This window comes from Miniopterus schreibersii (assembly GCF_964146895.1).
Source record: "Miniopterus schreibersii genome assembly, chromosome: 7".
NCBI lineage: Eukaryota > Metazoa > Chordata > Mammalia > Chiroptera > Miniopteridae > Miniopterus > Miniopterus schreibersii.
In genome coordinates, this window is record NC_138108.1 from 6,775,115 (window position 1) to 6,795,741 (window position 20,627).

The 20,627-nt window shown below is 48.6% G+C and overlaps 2 protein-coding genes across 4 annotated transcripts in view; one reads left to right on the forward strand and one right to left on the reverse strand.

Moving 5' to 3' along the window:
- Positions 1-19,108, forward strand: part of COL4A4 (collagen type IV alpha 4 chain) — an 89,870-nt gene extending 70,762 nt beyond the window's left edge. Inside the window, exons 38-47 of the mRNA XM_081141912.1 lie at positions 1,223-1,294; positions 2,421-2,549; positions 2,642-2,755; positions 4,158-4,313; positions 5,076-5,183; positions 9,046-9,171; positions 10,989-11,105; positions 12,284-12,472; positions 14,000-14,286; positions 14,643-19,108. Coding sequence (XP_080998038.1) covers positions 1,223-1,294; positions 2,421-2,549; positions 2,642-2,755; positions 4,158-4,313; positions 5,076-5,183; positions 9,046-9,171; positions 10,989-11,105; positions 12,284-12,472; positions 14,000-14,286; positions 14,643-14,906 — 1,562 coding nt within the window. The 3' untranslated portion in view covers positions 14,907-19,108. The remainder of the gene's footprint in view (positions 1-1,222; positions 1,295-2,420; positions 2,550-2,641; positions 2,756-4,157; positions 4,314-5,075; positions 5,184-9,045; positions 9,172-10,988; positions 11,106-12,283; positions 12,473-13,999; positions 14,287-14,642) is intronic.
- Positions 1-20,627, reverse strand: part of RHBDD1 (rhomboid domain containing 1) — a 145,580-nt gene that overhangs the window by 37,750 nt on the left and 87,203 nt on the right. The window contains exon 7 of one of the 3 annotated variants that reach the window (XM_081141911.1): positions 9,704-10,492. The exons of the other annotated variants lie outside the window; for them this stretch is intronic. Within the exon in view, the coding sequence (XP_080998037.1) occupies positions 10,431-10,492 (62 nt within the window). The 3' untranslated portion in view covers positions 9,704-10,430. Of the gene's footprint in view, positions 1-9,703; positions 10,493-20,627 lie in introns of those variants that run through there. 3 annotated transcript variants of the gene reach the window in all.

Below are 20,627 nucleotides of genomic sequence, written 5' to 3' on the forward strand. Positions count from 1 at the left end.
TAAGCCTGCCATATGTTTTCGAGGGGGTCTACGTGGGTATCCTGGCATAGGGGATGCTTTCTGTGTTAGTCCTATAAGCTGAGGCTCTTATTACCACATTCAAAGGATGTGGTCCTGAGCTGAGTGAATGGCTGGCTGTGCTCCTAGGGGCTTATAGCCTTGGAAAAAAATGAACAGCTACTGGTTGGAAGAACCATTAATGGAAGAGAAAGGTTACCAGGCGTGGCCAGGGGCTGAGGAGAAGATTCTTTCCCCAAATTAATCAGTGGGGCAAGAGGCGTGTGAAGCACGTGGCAGAGGGCTCAGCACCAGAATATTCAGTACATATTGGCTACCCTCTTTCCTTCCTTTCTCCCTCCTTTTTTCCCCTCTACTCCCTCCCTATAAATCTATACATTTATATACTCTAATGTAATATGCTATGTATTATAATATGAACATACTATAAATATGTAGCTATATATCTATATATTGATAAACATATAGTGACAACTTAAGTAAAGTCACGTTGGCAGATATCTCATCAATGAGACCACATTGAACTGCAGAGAAGGAGGTTTTCAGTGGTCATCATGAAATAAATTTAGTTTCTGAAAAGAAGCATCAGAATGATTCTCTTTCAAAGAAGTGGTTGCAAGAAAGGGCTGCAGCCAAACTTGACCTTCAGGCTGTTATTTCTGAGTAGCACAGTGCTTTAAAAAATTAGGGCATGTACTCCCCAGTATGCCACAGGCCCCACCTGTCCTTATTGCCTTACTGCTACTACCTGACCAGATCCTGCAGAAATTAGAATGTAAAGACCATGGTGGAGTGGAAAGATTCTGAACCTGGGAAAAGGGTTTGCTCCCATCCAATCTCTTTCCTTATCCAGGATGACTTTACTGTCATAAAATCAAAGGTCACTGCCTACACCATACTCCAGTAATTCCAGACTGTATTTGGTCAGAGAGAAAGATGCTCCTGAAACGGTCATAAACTCACAACAGTATTTTAAAACCAAAGAAATGGATGTGTTAAGCAGTCTTGGCAGAAAATATCCATCAAATGAATGTGTTATCGGTCCTGATAATGACATGTAGATCGTCAGGTCTCACTGTTCCCGCCTGGAGAACCTGTCTGTCTCCATCAGCAGGTCCTCCCCTGAGAGGTGCCTGCAAACTGTGGCCAGTGAAGTTCAAGGGCTGGTCTTCTCCGGGGGTTACAGGCCTGTGATGTGTTGCAGGTCCCCCCGGGTTACCTGGCCTGAATGGCTTGCATGGCTTAAAAGGTCAGAAAGGAGCCAAAGGAGCTTCAGGTAAGACAAAACCCTCCATGACAGACTTAGCTGCAATCAGCAGCCCTCTGGTAGGTATTTCCTCGCTGCTCACAACTTGGGTTGTGAAATGAAGAAACTGGTTTAGCTGAGAGACACAATATTGGCACTCTACTTAGTGCTGAAGATGACTTATGTAAAAAGGACACTTGAGAAAACCCAAAGTAAGAAGAAATCGCTGGTAACAGTGCCTTTTGTTGATGTTGGTTAGGATGATCTCTATACTGAAAATACCCTGAATAATTGCTTAGGTGGAGCTAGATTTCACAATGTTATGAAGAACAAATAGTCTGGATTTTTTTTTGTATTGTTTTGTTTTAGGTGTAGTAATGCCAAGTACAACCACATGGGTCTAATTAGTACTTTCAGCATCCCTCAAACAGCCTGCTGCTAAAACAAATTACCTGAACAAATTGCTGTTATTTTTGACATCACAAATAGATAATGATAGACAACTGCATTTTAGCTCATTCCGCTATTTTAATATAATGCAAATTTGTTGCATTACTTTCTCAGAAAAATAGCTCACCATCAGACATGTAGATTTGAGGGACCCTGGGTAAAGGGTTGAATTGCTGTGCTGCTAGTTTGAATCTGCTGAGTCTTTGTACACTATGGAAAGTCAAGAAGTAAAATTTAGGCCACTTAGGATTCATTTAGTGGCTGTTCTGAATAGTCTGATAAAATGTGTGTCTCCTCCAAGAAACCAGTGATGTTTTGTCTTTGCAATGTGCAACCCTACAGTAATTCTATTTAAATGTCACTTTCCACCTTCATTTTCAAACTAGTTTATTCCTAATTGCTCATTGTTGGATCTCCTTTGTTTTCACTCCTTCCACCGTAGAAGGTAAAGGATTGGTATTGTCACTAAGTTGTTGTTATTGTTTGTTTAAATCCGGAAAATAACTATCAAGTAAATCAAGCCTATGGTTGACCAGGGTGATGGGTCTTAAGAGAGTAAGTGGTGACCCGGGAAATGTATACAGCCATTTGGGTCACTGTTGGAACTGGGGTTGGTCTCAGCAGAAGCAGCTGCTTCTGGGTCACACCCCAATGACAGGGACAAACAAGGAGAAGACACAGTGCTAATGCTGCTCTCTCCATTAAGGTTTGAGTGAAATGGGCCCACCTGGTCCAATGGGAATGCCTGGGCCGAAAGGGGAGACCGGGGACCCCGGGAGCCCAGGAATCTCTCCTCCAGGCCTCTTTGGAGAAAAAGGCCCCCCAGGCCCTCCAGGTAAGAGGTAGAATGCTTTGTCTCTCTCTCAATAATGAAACCAAAACCCTCCAAATGTAATGAGGCTCACGTCTGAACATGTTCATCCTCAGGGAGACCTGGGCCACCTGGACCTGCAGGTGCCACTGGAAGAACTCCAAAGGCTGACACTCCTGACCCGGGTCCACCTGGAGATCCAGGACCCCCTGGCCCTGATGGTCCCAGAGGTACAGAAAAACCCTGGCAAAGGTTGGCAGTGACGCTCTCCTTAGATGCCACCGGATCTGTAGGGAGGTAGGACCAGAGAATGGCAGAGTAGGGGCACCTTAGCATCTCCCTTATTGGGCATGTGGGAGCGTGGGCAGCGGTGGCCGGCAGGGCCATACCCAGGACCAGAGCCCAGGCCTCTCGCTCTCCTGTTTCAGCCCTATCAGACCACCTCTTGGTGAGCACAGACTGTGAGTCAGAGCGACCCCTCCATCGCTGGTGTGTGTGGGTCTCTGCACCTGCCCCCCAAACCTCTGCCACCCGCCCAGAGCAGTAGGCCCCGGGCCTGGCATACACACAGAGACAGAGCTCTCCAGGCGCTGCCACCAGTCCATATTGTCGCTCTCATCACTTCGCAGGGACACACTCTGGCAAGGCAATATTTAACCAAACAGGGTTGGACCAGAGCTGGGCGGGGAAGTGGGGGAAGAGCATGCTCAGCGCAGCGTTGTGCTGAATGCAGATAATCACCTTCCTTACGTGCTTAAGGATGGAGACACAGCACCATCCTTACGTGCTTAGCATTTTAGTGAAGGCGGATACAATATTATACGATTCTGTTTGACTGCAAAAAATGCAAGTGCTAAAAAAGCACAGTACAGTAGAATAAAATTTGGGCCCAATTATTACATGTAGACACTTGTTTTCAAATAGGATTATTAGTTTAATTGAGTGAACATTTCTTTCATGTCAGCCAGATTTTCTCATAACGCCTGTCACGCTTTTATTCATCGTCTATCATCTGTCTATCTATCATCTATCTATCTATCTATCTATCTATCTATCTATCTATCTATCTATCTATCATCTATCTATCTATCATCTATCATTTATCTATCTATCATCTCTATCATCTATGATCTATGATCTATCATCTATCATTTATCTATCATTTATCTATCATCTCTATCATCTATCTATGATCTGTCTATCATCTATCATCTATCTATCTATGATCTATGATCTATGATCTATTATCTATCAATCTATCAATCTATCTACCTACCTACCTACCTACCTACCTACCTACCTTCCTTCCTTCTGTGTTGTTACAGCGGTGGGATGGCAGTGCAAACGAAAAGCATAAACGGGTACTTCCAAAGGAAAGCTCTGGGGGGAGGGAAGGCTTTGCTGAGGTTCATTCTGTCCAACATCCACCAGCAGACCATTTATACCATTTCTGGGGCTCCATGAGGCCCACTCCCTGTTTTACTTCTGACACATTGGTTTTCTTACCCTTCTAATTCCCTCCATCCCTGGCTTGCAAACCATTAAATCACGTTCCTTAAGAGGCTCTCAGGTGGCCAGCACACTCATCTGTCTTTGACTGATAGAATCTTTCTGCCTCCTCCCCGTGGGCAGGACCGCCTGGGCCTCCAGGGGCCCCTGGGAGTGTTGACCTCCTGCGAGGGGATCCAGGTGACTGTGGTCTGCCAGGGCCTCCAGGCCCCCCGGGCCCGCCAGGCCCCCCAGGACGCAAAGGCTTCCCAGGATGCGATGGACACGATGGCCCGAAAGGTATGAACGCAAATTGTTCCTTAAGTGGTACGTGGAGGCTTCTGTTATCTTGCCCTTGAGGGCCTGGGGTACTGGGCGACCAGGAGCAAATTCTAATTTTCTGTTGAATCAGTGGCTACATTTCCCAAATGCCCTGCCTTTCCAAAGAGTCCTGAAGTTCCGGTCACTGTTGGCCAAGTAAGAGAAGTACAAGTTCATCTTTAACCCCTAAAAACATGCTCGATAACCTCCTAGACCAGAACTGAACAATAGGAACATAAAGCAAGCTCCACGTGTCATTAAAAGATGTAGCAGGAGGTGAGCTTGATTCGCACGGACTTCGTGGACAGGAGAGACGACAGGGGACAGCACGTGCCGGCCACTGAATGGCTGGGGTGGCGGAAACCCAGAGAGAGCGGGGGGGCCTCAGGTCTGCGAGGCTGTTGTCCCCAGGTAGCTGAGTGTCTCCCCCAATTTTCCCTTCACTTGCAGTCCTTTGTCTCCAGAGAAAGTTCAGGATGACACGGCTCTTTCTTCATTCTCATTTAGTTCTGTCTTGATCATGAAACCATTTTCCTGAGTCCCTTTGACGGATTCTGGCATTTCCTTCAGACAAAGGCAGTTCTTGTCAGCTTTGCAGAAAAAAGAGAGAGACTGCTCTCACCCGGAGGCAGCGGTGGCCTGCGTTTTGGTGGCGTGAGCCTCGGAACCCAGTCCATCCAACTGTCACTGCCCTTGCATCGCTGCGTCCCCCTGCCCTTGTTTTTCGTATGTTCCTTTTAGGACCAGTGGGATTCCCGGGGCCGCAGGGGCCGCATGGATTTCCCGGGTCACCTGGAGAGAAGGGCTGCCCAGGCCCTCCCGGCAGAAAAGGCCCCCCAGGGCCTCCAGGTGAGCTGCTGATGTCTCGTCACCTCCACCCAGCAGCCCACACAGGGCACCTCGTCTAAGCAAACCCTCCTTAAGTTACCACAAAGTCTTGTGAGTTCAGTCTCTTTGAAATAAAGGTTATATTTACTTGAGGCTGCACTACCAAGTCTCCTGCTTGGTAAACTAATATTTACTATTAAAATGAGTAAGTTTGAACACTTAAGAGTTGATTTTGCATATAGTGTTTCAAAGATGAATACATCTATTTTCCCTCACCCGAGAGGCAAAGGCTGATTGGATTATTGTTATGTGAGGATTGTATATTCAGTTCCTAGCCCTGAATGCCCATTGATTTTGCTGGATGTTTTATTTAACATTTTCTGCAAAGTACATTAATGCCTATGAAGCTGAAAGGCTATTTCATTTAAACCCCATAGACAACACGTTTTCATCACAGTGTCAAAACAAGCCAAGGGATTGTTGAAAGGGCAAACAGACCTGTGTATCTGAGATGGGCAGAAGTAATATTTTCCAAGATCCTAAATCAATACTATGGTAATGTGGTGTTGGTTCAGGATATTTTGCAGTTCTCTAAATTAGGACTCTAGTCCAGAGAATAAATAAAATGCACTGCTCTATGGTGGATCATAGCCCAACATGACTGAGAGCTTATGCTCCGATTCATATCGTATTTTCTTTCTTTGCACAACCCCCAAAACTTGTCAAATTAATATGGAATCTTCAGAAGCCTTCCAATGGACAGAATTTCTATATACATTAAATTAGTGCATATTTGCCATAAAAAATCAACTCAAATTATATATTGCACAAGAGAGTTTCATTTCAGGTTTTTCTAGATATGAAAACTCTATTACTAAATCATAGCTGTTCTTGTTAGAAATACTATATGAACTTTTAAAAATGTTTATTGATTTTAGAGAGAAGAGAGAGAGAGAAACATCGATCGATTGCCTCCCATACATGCCCCAACCAGGGACTGAACCCAAAACCTAGGTATGTGCCCTGACAGGGAAGCAAACCCACCACCTTTGGGTGCACAGGGTGATGCTCCAACCACCTGAGCCACCCACTGGACACCTTATGTGGGTTTTTATGTCAGTAAGATGTCATCATGCTACTTGTCATTGACGACATCCTCAAACTAATTATTTATGTTCTCAAACAATCTATTTCGCGTTTGTCCTAACTCACAATTTAAAAATCTCTTTCCACTGTATGAAAATCATTGTGGGCCTCGGTGTTTGCCTTTGGACCTCTCCAGGTTACAGAGGTAAGTGTTGCTATAAAATGAATAATTTCCTGTAAATCTGATTTCCAGTGGTTCCTGTACTTCCCCTTTTCACGGCATTTCATGGGGTCCTGTAATTATTTTAGGCTTTAATGCCTCTGCTTGCTCGTTACAGATCTAGTAACCCCGTATTAGACTGTCCCGATGCTGAGCCTCATTACGGGCTGCCAGGGCACTGGATTCTCAGCTAACATAATTTCAGATCAGGCACAGAGCATGAGTGCCTTCTCCGTCAAATGCCACGGTCACACCGATGGGAGCTGCTTTTATAAGTGTACGTGCACAGAACACCCCGAAAGTAAGCAGCACCCGCGCATGAGCAGACGGGTCCTGAACGCCCAGCGAGGGGCTGGCACAAGCCTTTGCTGCGGCACCAGAAGTCCATTTTCAAGGAGCAAATTCCTTTGTGTGTTCAAATGCAATGTCTTTGTTCTTTCCACTCTTTGTCTAATCCTCCACGGTGCAAAACAACATGCTATTTTGTGGCTGGCATGCTCAGGGAGCGTGAGCGGCTCCGGGAGGGAGAAAGCAGAGCTGTGAATGCCGTGTTTCCCCCTCCCCGCCCTGCAGCAGCCCCCCCGAAAGCCGCCCTGGCTACGGGTGCCCTCGGTTACTTTTAGGGCGCTTAGAAGCGATGCGCTGGCCCCTCTCTTTCAACTTCTGGTTTATGAAGAAGGAAAGAAAAGCAAAATCATAATTTACAAAAAAATCCTGCTATTTTAAACGCTGATATTTAAACACTACAGTTGCATATTTAATGAGTTTGCACTTCAGTCCTACTGCCTCCCTGTGACTGCGTCAGCTCATTTGAGGGTAACAGCAAAATCCTAAATCGGAATTACCAGCCGCATGCCCACTCGCTTCCCTTGCCTGCTTCCTCCACTAGCTCACCACTGGTGAGCGACCACCCTCGTTCGCCAGGTGACTCGGGGATCACGGGAAATAGTCACCTGCATTTCTCTCAGGTCACCCAGGGTGGAGGAGCCTAGTTTTATAGTAAGCTCTGCGTACAGTAAAGGTACATCCAGCTCTGTGTTGTGTGGTTTCACACAATACCTCACAAGGGGCTAAATTCCAAAGTCCTTATAGGGCTCAAGTCCTTATAGGGCACACTAACCACTGTGGAGACTAAAACCTTACGATTGTGGCCGCATTTTCTAGAATATTCTCGCTGCTTTATCAATGCTGTTCTTAAAATTATTTTGCGCATTCGTATGAATTTTAAGAAAACCTATAGATAGTGTATTTTAAAACATGTTGCATTTCTTAGCATTTATCACACAGGTGTTAAGAGCTCTCCAGGCACATGGTGCGGCCCTGAAGAACTCGGGTTTGGAGCCAGAACATCCTGGGTTCCAATGTAGGCTCTGCCAAGTGTTAGATGCGTCACTCGTTTACCTGAGCCTGAGCTTTCCTGAGACACCCTCGTAGCAGCTGCGCATACGCACAGGCTGCCTGGGAGCCTGTGATCGTCAGGCACTGAGCCCGGGGCCTGGTGGCCGCTCAAGCACCCGGTACATGTTAGCTGATACCGTGATTGCCTGGGGCCATCTTTTCTTGCTGCTGGATTGTCCATAGGGGTACTGAATGAAGCTTTAGAAAAAATGCCGTAAAGATGTGAATGGAACCAAGAAGGAAAACCTTTTAAGCTGTTAGAGCAGGGTTCTCGAAATGAGATCCCAGATGGGCACCAGCGGCCTCACCGGGAACATGTTAGATGCGCGGAAGCGGGGTCCACCCAGACCTGCTGGCTCGGCGCTCTGGGCTCTGACAGACCCGCCAGATGATCCTGGTGTGCTGGAGTCAGAACCGCAGCCTGACACCGGCGCTTCTCGGTCCTGGCCCACGTGGAATCATCTGGGAAAACATTACTGACGCCTGGGTCCCACCCCCAGAAATTCCCATTTAATAAATCTAGATGGGTCCCAGCACTAATACTTTTGAAAAGCTCCCCAGCTGGGTTTATTGTACAACCAAGCTTGTGTCACTGCCCAGGCCCTGTCCTGGACCAGTTCCACCAGTGTTTCTGGGGCGGGACGCAGGCATCAGTGTTTTATAACCGCCCTGGAGAACTCCAGCATGCCGTCAAGGTTCAGTCATGCTTTAGTGCCTCTACCGACCCTGCAGTGCCCTCTCTGAGTGACAGACACTGTGGAACCCCTCCTGGCTGCAGCGTAGAGGAAGGAACCAGAGACTTTAAGCTGAGCATTAGGAACACACCAGTACCTCTCCCCACACCACCTGTGGCTGGCACCCCACAGGTGGCCCAAAGATTGGAAATCAGTCCTGTGGAGGTCACCAAATTAGTGTTGTCAACTGACCTTCACGATTTTATACTTCTGCTTCCTCTGAGATCCCGTTCACTCAATTACTCAATCATTTATTCAACAAAATGCTTTCTGAAAGTTCTTCACGCACTGACATGAACACAGTCCCACCTCCATGGACCTTGTGTAGGACTGTTGAACATTCTCGATACGTGTAGTGTCAGGAGCCCGTCTGATTTGAGATGGCAGAAGAGGCTCCTTCGTAATCATTTGAATCCATCACACAAGTGGCAACTCCCAATTTCAGGTAAGCCGGGGCCACCTGCGGATTTGGATGCCTGCCCCCGAATCCCAGGGCTTCCTGGGGTACCAGGCCCAAGAGGACCAGAAGGAGCCATGGGGCTCCCCGGGATGAGAGGCCCTCCAGGAGCAGGTACGAGCCTGACACCGATTGCTCATTATTTGTATTTATACATATTGTTTTGCTATATAGGTTTTTTGTTTGTTTATTTGTTTCTGGAGCCTAAACAACTAGTGAGGAAGAGGTAATGAAAATTTCCTTCTGCTTGTCTATTTTTTCTACGTTTACGCAAAGGTTTAATCATGTACTAACTGGATCGACCCGTCCCTTCCACTGTTTTGTTGAAATTCTACTTAAGTCTTTTCTTGGGCAGCTTTGGGACATGAGGCTTTGAAACTTCTTAGCCCAACAGAGTAGATGCTCTATTCATGGTCATTAATAGCTGTTAACTTGATTTTCAGTGAAAAACAACTGAACAGAAGTTCCCTGGAGCAGAAACAGCTTACAAGGGGGGGAAGGAGATGCAGCCTAGGAGGAGGGTGAGGGTGGATCACTCTAAATTATGGCAATGACTGCACTGTTTATTTAATTGATTTGAACATTGCTCAATCCTTGTCAGGGTAGCAGGATCCTTATTTAAGTATTTAAACAAAACCATTCCTCTGAAAAGTGTCCTCCAAATCGTTTATTTTCTCATATCTCCACCGCACTGGATAATTTACAAAGTGATTAGGGAGCCCGGGCTGCTGGGCTGGTCATCTTGGTGGTCACTGATCTTTTCAGACCAATTGGCAGTGCCCCTGATTCTAGATAACCTGTGTGCAAGGTATCCTAAGAGGCCCAAGGACATTCCTTTCCCATTTTCCCACTGCCCGGCTGTAGTTTCAGCTCTTTTTAGCTTAGGAATTAGAAGAAGGAATTTTGCACCACCTGTTTTTCTCCTGTGTCCCAAACCCAGGTAGCGGAGGGCCTCTGAGATGCCTCTGCTGGAGTCTGAGTAGTCCTTGGGTGGTGCCCAGCTCTGGAGCCCTCCTCAAAGTGACACGGGGCTGTCGTGTGTACTTGCTGCACTGCACCGGTGTGTGTGCACTAAGTGAATTGGTGTCCACTGGAGCCACCTTCTCTGACAGCCCCTGGGCCCTGGGGATGGGCAGTCACTTCTCTTTGCTTTGGCTCTTGGCGTGCGTGGATAAAACTCTCAGGCAGGGGAGCTCATCACTTGATCTGCTTTCAAAGCCCAGCTGCCTCGTTGTGTATATATTCGCATTATTGAGAGCTGGGCTCCCCCTCCCCTGCCTACCTGTAATAGAACAGCTTTCAAGAAGAAGACGTACCTATCACGGGGTTCTGTAAGTTCAGTTCAGGAAGTGCTTCTGGATTCCCTCTGCTCTTCATAAAGTACGGTGGACATAGTACTTCATAAAGTACTCTTCATATCCAGTGCGGTGGAGACCTAGGTGTGAGCAACACAAATGTGAATCGGATGTGTTCCCCCCACCCTGGGTCCCGCAGCCTCGTGGCAGAAATGGCCAGCAGGACCTAAGTAATGCTAAATGATGAGAGATGATAGTTTGGTTTTAAAGGAGTTTCAAGCAAAAGGCTTTAGGGGAATGAGCCAAGGAGCAGTGAGTCCCTGTGTGGAGGGGTGCAGGACTGCTAAGACCCCAGCAGGGGCTGGCATTTGAGCAGAGCCTTTAAGGAAAGATTGGGCTTAGAGCAACCAGAATTGTCCAGGAGCACAGATGGGAGGAGGTTGGCCTAATAACCTGGTAACGAAGAGCCCTCTCCATCCTTGCTACTCAAAGTATGGTCACACCGGACCTGCTGGATCGGAACCACATTTTAACGAGACCCCAGAACACTGTGTATGCATTCGCGTTTGAGGATGCTGCCGACTGACTGCCAGGTGTCTTACTGTTCTCACCACTGCCACCGTGGGCTTTATGCAGGGTGCAAGGGACAGCCCGGGCTGGACGGCAGGAGGGGTGAGGATGGCATCCCAGGGCCGCCTGGGCCTCCGGGACACAGAGGTGACATGGGAGAAGCCGGCTGCCCTGGAGCACCAGGTAAGGTTTCAGTTTCTCGCCTTTCCTCTGACAAGCTGATCTGGGAACTGTGTGCAAGGCCCCCGCCTCTCAAGCAGCTTCCCAAATGGATCCTGTGAAAAGCATTTGCCTTAGATCACAACTCACCAGGTATTAGAGAGATGGAAACAGCAAAAATGAACTAGGCCGTATCCCCATGTACTTGCTCACCTGTCACAGCTGTCTGACACTTGTCATAAAAACAAGTCGAGGCCCTGTCTCCAGTTCAGTCTTTCCCCACACACTACACATTATCACAAAAGGCTCAGCCATCGCAGCTGCTCCCTTGTCCAAGGTAAGCCTGGCACCTGCTGTGTGCCCATCTTTGAGAGGCTGTGCTGAAGACGCTGGCGATGGCGGAGGGGGTCCCGCCCTGGACACTGGCCAAGTCACCTGGCCTCTGGTTTTCTGAGTTTACTTCACTATTGTACACCCATCGATAAATGTATATAGCATGCAAGCCTCTTTCCTAAGAAACAGGTTTGGGAGTGGGCACCGTGGGAGGGGAGAGAAGATCCTTCAGAACAGAAATTTGAAGTAGAATGCACCAGGACATACGTTAGGCTCCAGGGACCTAAAGACCCAAGGACACAGTCTTGATTTCGAGAGTGTCTGCAATGCCAGGCTAGTAATGAGAAAGGGTGAGGAGGGCTGGGCGGGGTCTGCAGCCGGGAGGAGCCCAGTCTGAAAGCCACAGCTCAGCCTGGGCCTGTGGTTGCCACGTGGAAATGCCGCCCAGCGTTGCCTACACTCTGCTTTTCAAGTCCAAGACCTCAGCTTGGGAAATCCTGGTGGGTCAAACAAAACCCAGGAGCAGGCCTCATTCACACTTTTTACTTTAACATATTCACACTTTACCTCTTTATCATGAGCATTGTCTGTCATTTCTCCAAGTGGAGTGTGAGCTCTAGGAGGGCAGGGCGTTTTGTCTGTTTTGTTTTTATGCTAACGTAGCCCAGCCTCCTGGATGCTGTTTGGAGTAAATACTTGCTGAGTGAGCTGCGCGCAGACTGCTGCAGGTGAGGGGGCACCTGCGGTGGGCGCTGCTGTGCTCCCCTCTCCGCCCCCAGTGCTCAGCGATGCACCAGGCAGAGGTGCTCGGAAGTGTTTGTGAAACTGAACTCCCTAAGCGACCTTCATTTTTTTCTTTATTCCTGCAGGCCCTCCTGGGCCCATTGGGGATCCTGGGCCCAAAGGGTTCGGCCCTGGATACCTCAGCGGCTTCCTCCTGGTTCTCCACAGTCAGACGGACGGAGAGCCCACCTGCCCCATGGGCATGCCCAGGCTCTGGACGGGCTATAGTCTGCTCTACCTGGAAGGACAGGAGAGGGCTCACAGTCAAGACCTGGGTACGTACAGAGCAGCTGGTCGCCCGTGCCCAGTGCCTGAGAGTAAAACTGGCCGGTTAATTTCACAAATTCGTGAAGACCTTAAATGATCGCTCCTCTTCTGTGGGATTTTTTCTCTGTTTACACTACCAGGGGAATTCTCAGTGAATCCTGTTAAACCTGGCATCCTGTGCCGTGCCAAAGCAGCTCGTTCTGGCTACTGTTATTATTATCTGACGACTTACTGGTTTTTTAAAAAAAGACAGTGAGTGAGATGTAACCGATCTAAAATGCAGTTTTTACTTCTTCCTGTAAATGGTGCATGGGAGCACCCCGGTGATTACGTGGCGTGGTGTTCGCGGCACCCGCTCCCCACCCCGCTCCAGCTGCGTTGTCCATGACAATGTGAGTTGGAGTCATTTCTTGGTACCGTTCGTCAGTTTGCAACGGCAGATTTGTGAGACTGACGCCGAGAGTTTAAGCACTGGGTGCCGGCAGACACCGTATTTCCCGGATAATGAAGGTTGGGGTGGCGGGCACAGGAAGGAGATGCCAACAGGGATGGGTGCTGGTGGAGTGAGTTTTGTCACGGCTCTCACTGGGCCATGACCCCTCACTGGGCTGTTATGGTCCAAGGGTGCAGGCCTGGAGGTGGCAGCTACTGACATGTCCCTCCCCTTTTCTCCCTTGGGGTCAGCAGGCCTTTCCCCTCAGAGGGGCCTGGGGAAAGGAAGTCACATTCGTATCTGACTTGATTTCTCTTCTCTCCTTCCTGCCCTCAGTCCCTTTCCTGCCTGGCCTCGGCGCCGGCAGCCTCCCTTCTCTGCCCTGTTCGAGCCAGAGCGCGTGTGGCAAAGCTCTGCAGAGCCCTTGGGAGAAAATCCCTTAACCACACAGGCACAGCACCCACGCTCTGTCTGATTGGCTTCTGGACACCCTCGAGACAGACAGACACACAGACCTCTACTCCCACCTCCCCCCGTAACGCGTCTGAGTCCTCTGAGCTCCACCCTCCCTCCCTATCTCTGACCCTCTTTACTCTGCAGGGGCTTTGAATAGTCCCACCATCCCCGCACCTGGCTGACTGTTTTTCGTGTTTCGGCTCCTAGCGTCACATCCCTCCCTCTGTTGTCCCGCCCGTGGGTCCCGCCCCGCACTCCTCTTTCTCGGGGCTTGTCCAGCTGTAGGTTCATGGCCCGTGTGCTCCTCCAGCTTCCCCGCCAGGCCGGGCCCGGAGCCTGGGGGGGGGGGGGAGGCAGGGAGGTGCTCACGGCGCCCCCCGCCTGGCTGAGCGCCCCCCACCTGGCTGAGTGCTCACGGCGCCCCCCACCTGGCTGAGTCATGGGTGGGTGCGGGAAGGAGGGCTGGCCCGAGGGTCCAGGGAGGTGGCCGAAACGGTCAGGCCCATACCCGCTTTCGCCCGCACAGAAGTAGACTTGGGCCAGGGCCTCCGTGCGCTGGGCCGCGTGTCTGCAAACACGCAGGAAGGTCGCTGGGGGCACCGAGACAGGCGGCTCCAATGCCACGTGGTCTCGTCTCCTTCCCAAGGCCAGGCGGGGTCTTGCCTCCCGGTGTTCAGCACACTGCCCTTCGCCTACTGCAACATCCACCAAGTCTGCCACTACGCCCGGAGAAACGACAGGTCCTACTGGCTGGCCAGCGCCGCGCCCCTGCCCATGTCGCCGCTGGCCGGGGAGGACATCCGCCCCTACATCAGCCGCTGCGCCGTGTGCGAGGCCCCGGCGCAGGCGGTGGCGCTGCACAGCCAGGACCAGGCCGTCCCGCCGTGTCCGCGCGCCTGGCGCAGCCTCTGGATCGGGTACTCCTTCCTCATGGTGAGTCCCTGCGGCCCCACCGGCCGCGGCAGGGCGGGCGGTCGCCAGGGGCCCCCAAACCGTAGCCTGCTGAGCCGCAGGGCTGGTTGCTCCTCAGTGGCAGGGGTGGTTTTTCTCCTACTGGGGTACAGTTTAGAAGCAGGAATCGATTCGGCCATCGGTGGGGGGGAGGGTGAATTTTGTGCGCACACCCAGCTCTTCCCTGCTGCTCTTTTCCTCAGCAGGTCGAGTTTGGTCTTGCTGGAGTAATTTCAGGAAAAATGAAAAAGTCAGGCCCAGGCCCCGGCACGTCCCTGCTCGGGCCTGGGGTTGTCTGCGTGTGTCTGGGCCCTGATTCTCTCCTGTTGTCCTGGTAGCACACAGGCGCTGGGGACCAAGGAGGAGGGCAGGCGCTCACGTCACCTGGCAGCTGCCTGGAAGATTTCCGAGCCGCTCCATTCCTCGAATGCCAAGGGCGGCTGGGAACGTGCCACTTCTTTGCAAACAAGTACAGCTTCTGGCTGACGGCGGTCAAACCACACTTGCAGTTTTCCGCGGCACCATCACCAGAAACCTTGAAGGACAGCCAGGCCCAGCGCGAGAAGATCAGCAGGTGCCAGGTCTGCATGAAGGTGGGCTAGAGGCCGCCGGGCGGCGTGCCGCCGGGAGACCTTCCGGGCTGTGGCGCGGGCCGTGCGATGGGATTACTGGTGCTCATTTCCGACCCCGTGGTAGCGGCTCGCTCGGGTTCATTGCGCTCATTCCCACAGCTCCGTACCTCCCTCCTCGGTCCTGGGCAGGTTAAGCAAATGCTGCATGCATGGATGTGGTCCGACCCACCCATCTGGATGAAACCAGATGTCCTCATTCTGTTGAGGAGGGCAGAAGAGCTAACTTTATATTTAAAAGGATGCTAATTCACAGGAAGGCAAGGAGATGATAAAGGCCAGATTACAAACTACCTTACTGAAAACTCCATTCATTGCTTACTAGCACCTCAGACAATTGAAGTCAATTCCTCTGGAATACAGGGGGCTTCTGGATGCATTTTGCATGAAAAAATAAATAGGCTGACAAATGAAACTGCAAAGTCGAGATTTCCAACATTTCAAAATGATTTCCTCTGTAATCTATTTTTTCCATGCACTTTAAATAATTGTAAAACTATGACCCAAGGGGATTAAACAACAACAACAACAAAAAAGATCCAGGCAGCCAGCGTGAACAGTGCATTTGAAAGCGGAATGAATCACTGTGCCCGAAAGAACCACGTTGCCCTGTTTCAGGGATGCGACATTAGCATAAACACACTGCAGATGAGCGTAAAACATTATGTTTCCCTCTGCGTTTGTCGGAGAATAGAGATGCCTACTCTGGCAGCCCTTTTGAAAAGTAGCAATTATGGAAAAAATATATCCAGGAAGGGATTAAAAGCCTAAACGCCGTTAATGAATATTAAGACAGTGATTCACAAAAATTGACTTCCCGTGGCAGGGAACTTCCAAGCAGGCGGCTTTTCCCCAGTCGGGGTCCAGCTTGTCTTTGGTGTGTGCGTGGTGAGGGGATGGATGCCACATGAGGCGTCCTCAGGCGGCATACGGCTCATGCAAAGCATCTCGCGGGTCCCCAGCGGTCCCTGCAGAGCTGGCTCACAGCCCGCAGTGGACACTCTGCTTCCTGCACATAATAGCTTCTCACAGGGGAAGTGGCAGAGCTCTTATTAAGCACTTGGGGGAAAATGCAGGCCGACTTAATTAAACGTAGGTGAGAAGATTCGTTTAAGTCACAGTCACCCCCCCAGGAAGCCGTGGGGCTACCTTTAAACAGACAACCTACAATTTTATGTTCCTGTTACTGGTTTTCATAGGAGCATCCTGTTCTCCCACTTCTAAAAACATTCTTATATGTTCTATCCGTTTTATACCAAGGCAGCAGGTGCCACTTGGCATTAATATTTTCTATAAAATTTAGTAGATATGTCCATTAATGAGTTTTCTGAATAGCAAAGGATTTGTTTTCTGTTTTGCCAAGATGTCAGTGGTCTAATCCTAAATATCAGAAGACTTGTTGGAAAATATTTTTAGGGAACTTGCCTTTCTCACTTAAAAAAATAGTCACTTTAGAGAAAATGAAAGACCTTTCTCATGAGACAGTGACACTCATTTCTGTGCTGTTTCGATGCACTTAAAAATAACTGCGAGAAGGAAAACTCAATTAAAAGCTTGTTTATAAGAAATAGTTTCCTGGTCAAACATTGCTTAGGAATGTGCCCTTATATGCAGAACACATTTCAAATGAGTCTTGTCCCTAACATGACAATTTAAGAATATTTTCTAGTAAAAATAGAAAATGCACATTTTAAGAGGCAACACCTTCTTGATGTACCTGCTGCATTTGACCCATTTATTGATGTTTTTAAACCATGCTATGGCATGTTACATATTTCTGAGCACCTGAAATTTAAGCCATTTTCAACCTTATTCATACTTATAATTTTCTGTCTCCAAAAGCTTTATCATACATTACCGAAACTCAAGCCTTCTAAAAATTTGTCTTGTTTGTTCATGAACTTGGTCTGGGAACATTTTCGGAGAAGTAAGGGTGATAAATGAAACACTTTAACTTTGGTAGTAAATAAGACTTTAATAAACTTGCCAAGTAAACTTTGCAAAAAACAGGCTGAATGCAGTGGGCAGTTTGCTCCCGTTGAGCCTGGGACAGTGTCCGAGACTGATCAAAATACTGGTTTCGTAGAAGCCCTTTCTAAAGGCATCGAAGTGCTGCCTTCTGATTTTTGAAAAAAGCATTTTAAATGACCTAAGGGCAAAACACTGGCAGAAATAACTTCTTGGGATAGAAGACCATGTCATTTGAAGCATGACTTTCTCTGCCTGGCCATAGCAGGGTGCTTTGCAATATCCTTTGCCTGTGAAGGATGGACAGAGCTTTAAGCTGCGCACCGACTCCAACACGGGTGCCTGCTCTCATCAAAACCTCCGTGCAGGGCCCCTGCCCCGCTTGCTGGTTGCACCGGGTCTAGGGTGCCCAGTGGGAATCGCTCTGGGCCACCAGCTGGGGGCTGGCAGGTTCCCTTCGGGTCCATCTTCTCCGTGAGTGGAGCTCTGTACATCCAGGTGTCCAGGTGTCCAGGCTGCGAGTGGTGGCCCGTTCCTTCCCCTCCCATATTCCAAAGACCTGAACTTCGGTCACCAGAACCTGTGGATTCCTTCCTCTCCGGCCTCATTGTACCTGTCTTAACAGCCTCGTCTTGCACCTACACTCCTGTGTTTCATCTTAAGATGTGCATTTGTTATTTTTACTCCCCCAACGAATGCCTCCACTTCCAATCCCGCTGTCATTTCCCTGAGATGCAAATTGGATTTTGTTACTCTTTGGCTTAAAAAATCCTTCCATGACTCTAGTGCCCGTGGAGTCCAGTAACTTCCCATGGGGCGAAGGGCCCTGCAGGGACTGTCTGTGGCTTACCTGTGTGCTCATCAGAGAGGTGGGTCCCAACCTCTGTGGCTTCGCTCCTGCTCTTTCTACCAGTGATGCCCCAGCCAGGCCTCCAGAGCTGACCTGCCTGACAGTTCCTTCTTTGAAGGCTGAATGAGTTAAGGTGAGGAGCGTATGTGAACTTCCCCAGGGGGACTGGCACCTGCCCACTGCCACGTTCCCCCGTGGCTCCTGTATTGGCTCATCACCCTTCCTCCCTTCTCTTGCCAAAATGTAAGCCCCCTGAAGGCAGGAGGCTGCACTCAACTGTGTATGCCTGGTGCTTACACAGAGCTGGGCACATTATTGACACAATTCTTTTCAACGACAAGTGTCATTAGGGATTAAATGTTTTGCTTTGCACATGGTGGTTTTTTTAAATAGGCAATGAAATTTCTTTTTAAATTTTTAAAAATTGAACTTATTGAGGTGACATTGGTTAATAAAATTATATAGGTTTCAGATCTACAATTCCATCGATTGGCTTCCTGTGAATAATTATGAGAAGAGATCGTGGGTGTGCCCATATGTTGTTACATTCAAATATTTTGAAATAATTTTAACCATCACCCCTTCCTGAAGACTAGCTACTTCTCCAAAAACTGAAATTTCAGAAGTAAGATTTTGAGAGATTTGGCTGAGAGAAGACTCTTCCTTGAAATGTCACGTGACTGGACTTCGGCTGAAATCTGAATCCCCTCATGATGTGAGAGCTTCCTGGTCCAAGGTCGCCTCTCACAAGCTGGTGCATGTGTTCTCGGTGCTCAAGAAAACAGTCAATGGAATGGTGCACGGAAACTGGATTTTATCCGAGATTTCATTTTGAGCCTCTTATAGATTATAAGAAAACAAATCATTCCATGTGTTCCAGGAAAGCACATTAGATTCGTGTTTCTATTAGCTCACAAGGCTAATTTGATAACTGTTACTTTTATTTGCTATGGCTGCAAGAATGATGGGAAAATGTGGACTTTAGAGTTGGTTGAACCCAGGTTTGAATCTGGCTCTGTCACTTTTTGCTGTTGCCTTGGGTGAGTTACAGCAATGCCCTGAGCCCCCCTTTTATCTTTGATAAAATGGGATATAACACCTACTCTGGCATTGGCAATTAAGTTTGATTATGTACCTAATACATAGCAGCCACTGCACATTGATTATAGTCACATATTCTATTTAAAACAAACCATTTAATATGAAAGATACTTCTGGGTTGTGTTTGTTTTTTTTTTTTTTACATAGGGTTATATTATGATTCTCACAGGCATACAATAATTAGAATTATTTAAACCTGGCCAATTCTTAATGTCTAGGGATGCTATTTTATTTCAATTCTCAAAATTACTATACCAAAAAAAAAAAAAAAGAGTCACAGTTTCCTGCAGGAACATTATCAGGAAGTTCTGCAGGGAACAAAACAATGACATTAAAAATCAGTACTGTGCAATTGTCACTGTCATTATCTGCAGAGACTCTGCATAATGCATTTTAAACCACCGAGGCTGGCTGCCACGTCCACGTAAATGCTTGAATTTTATGGTGCTTAAATATTTAATGATTCATAGGAAAAATGTGAAATGGGTCCAATACATTGCATCCGTTTTTCTAACCTGTGGTTATAAAGGAAAGACCTTTAACATTTACCATTTGCAAGATGCCTGATCTGTTATTGACAGTTAAGTTTTTGTTGTATTACATTGTATATCATTTATTATATATAAAATTCTGTGATGACCTCCCAACTGTGATGTCTTTGGTGCATTTATTGTCTTTCAAGGCAAAGTGAGTTTACTTTTTTATGTACCTTGGAGTGCGGCCTGCCTTGCAGCTGGTCTAGGGGGGGAAACAGGAGAGGCCACAGGCAGAAGTGTGGGCTGCGTGGGCAGCCTAAACGGGACCCCTCTGCCGGGGAAAGGATGGGGTTCCCAGGCTCCGGGAAGCGCGGTGCACACGGTGATGCGGTGGGGGGTGGGCAGGAAGCTGGGCCTCAGCGCCGGGGTCTGCATCAGCCCGTCGAGTTGCATGGCAGTGGGCTGGGCGCAGACCCTGCGGCCCCAGTTGCCCCATTAATTGAAGGAAAATGAGACAACTCGCTTCTCAGGGTTGTCCTAAGGATTTAAAGTAAGAGATACAACTACAAAGAGATTAAAGTGTACGTGAGGCGCTGTTACTGATAACCACAGTAACTGGAAGGTAGGGGTTAGGCAGTGATAATAGTCTCTCGGCGCTGAGTGCCAGGCAGACGGGCAATAACGGTTTCAAGGGGTTAATCTTTTCCATTTGGAGGGGCCTTCAGTGCTCTCGGGTCCCACCTCTCAGCTAAGAGAAATGTGAGGATATTTAACGTTTCTTGAGCTATGTACTAGCAGGAATTGGGTGACAGGAGCCGTGTTCACCCTGCTGTACATGCTCCCTCTCAACCTCTCAACGACCCTCTTTTGCAGGTAAGGAGGCTGAGGTGTAGGCAGAAAAAGTGACTTGCTCAAGGTGACACCCTTCTCTTCCTAAGAAGCAGTACGTACCACCAGCAAATGTAATGATTTCTGTTAGCAAAGTCCCAGTTTTCCTCGATAAGGTATAAACTGTATTTTCAAATCCGCCAGTTCATTTCTGCCATCTGAACACAATGTCGAGGTCACTCTGTCCCTACCCTTAAATTCCACAGAAGAAAAAAGCGTTAGCATAGACCCATCAAACACAAACCTACGAGAGGGCAGTGGCCGGGGTTGGGGTAGTCACAGGACTCCTCGGGGACCTTCTTGGACGTACTGGAATCTTGGGCTGCGCTCTAGGTCGCAGCATCCAGTGGGGTGGGGTGTGTCCTCAGAGTGAGGCAGGTGGGTGATATGTCCCCACCGTCTGATCAGTAG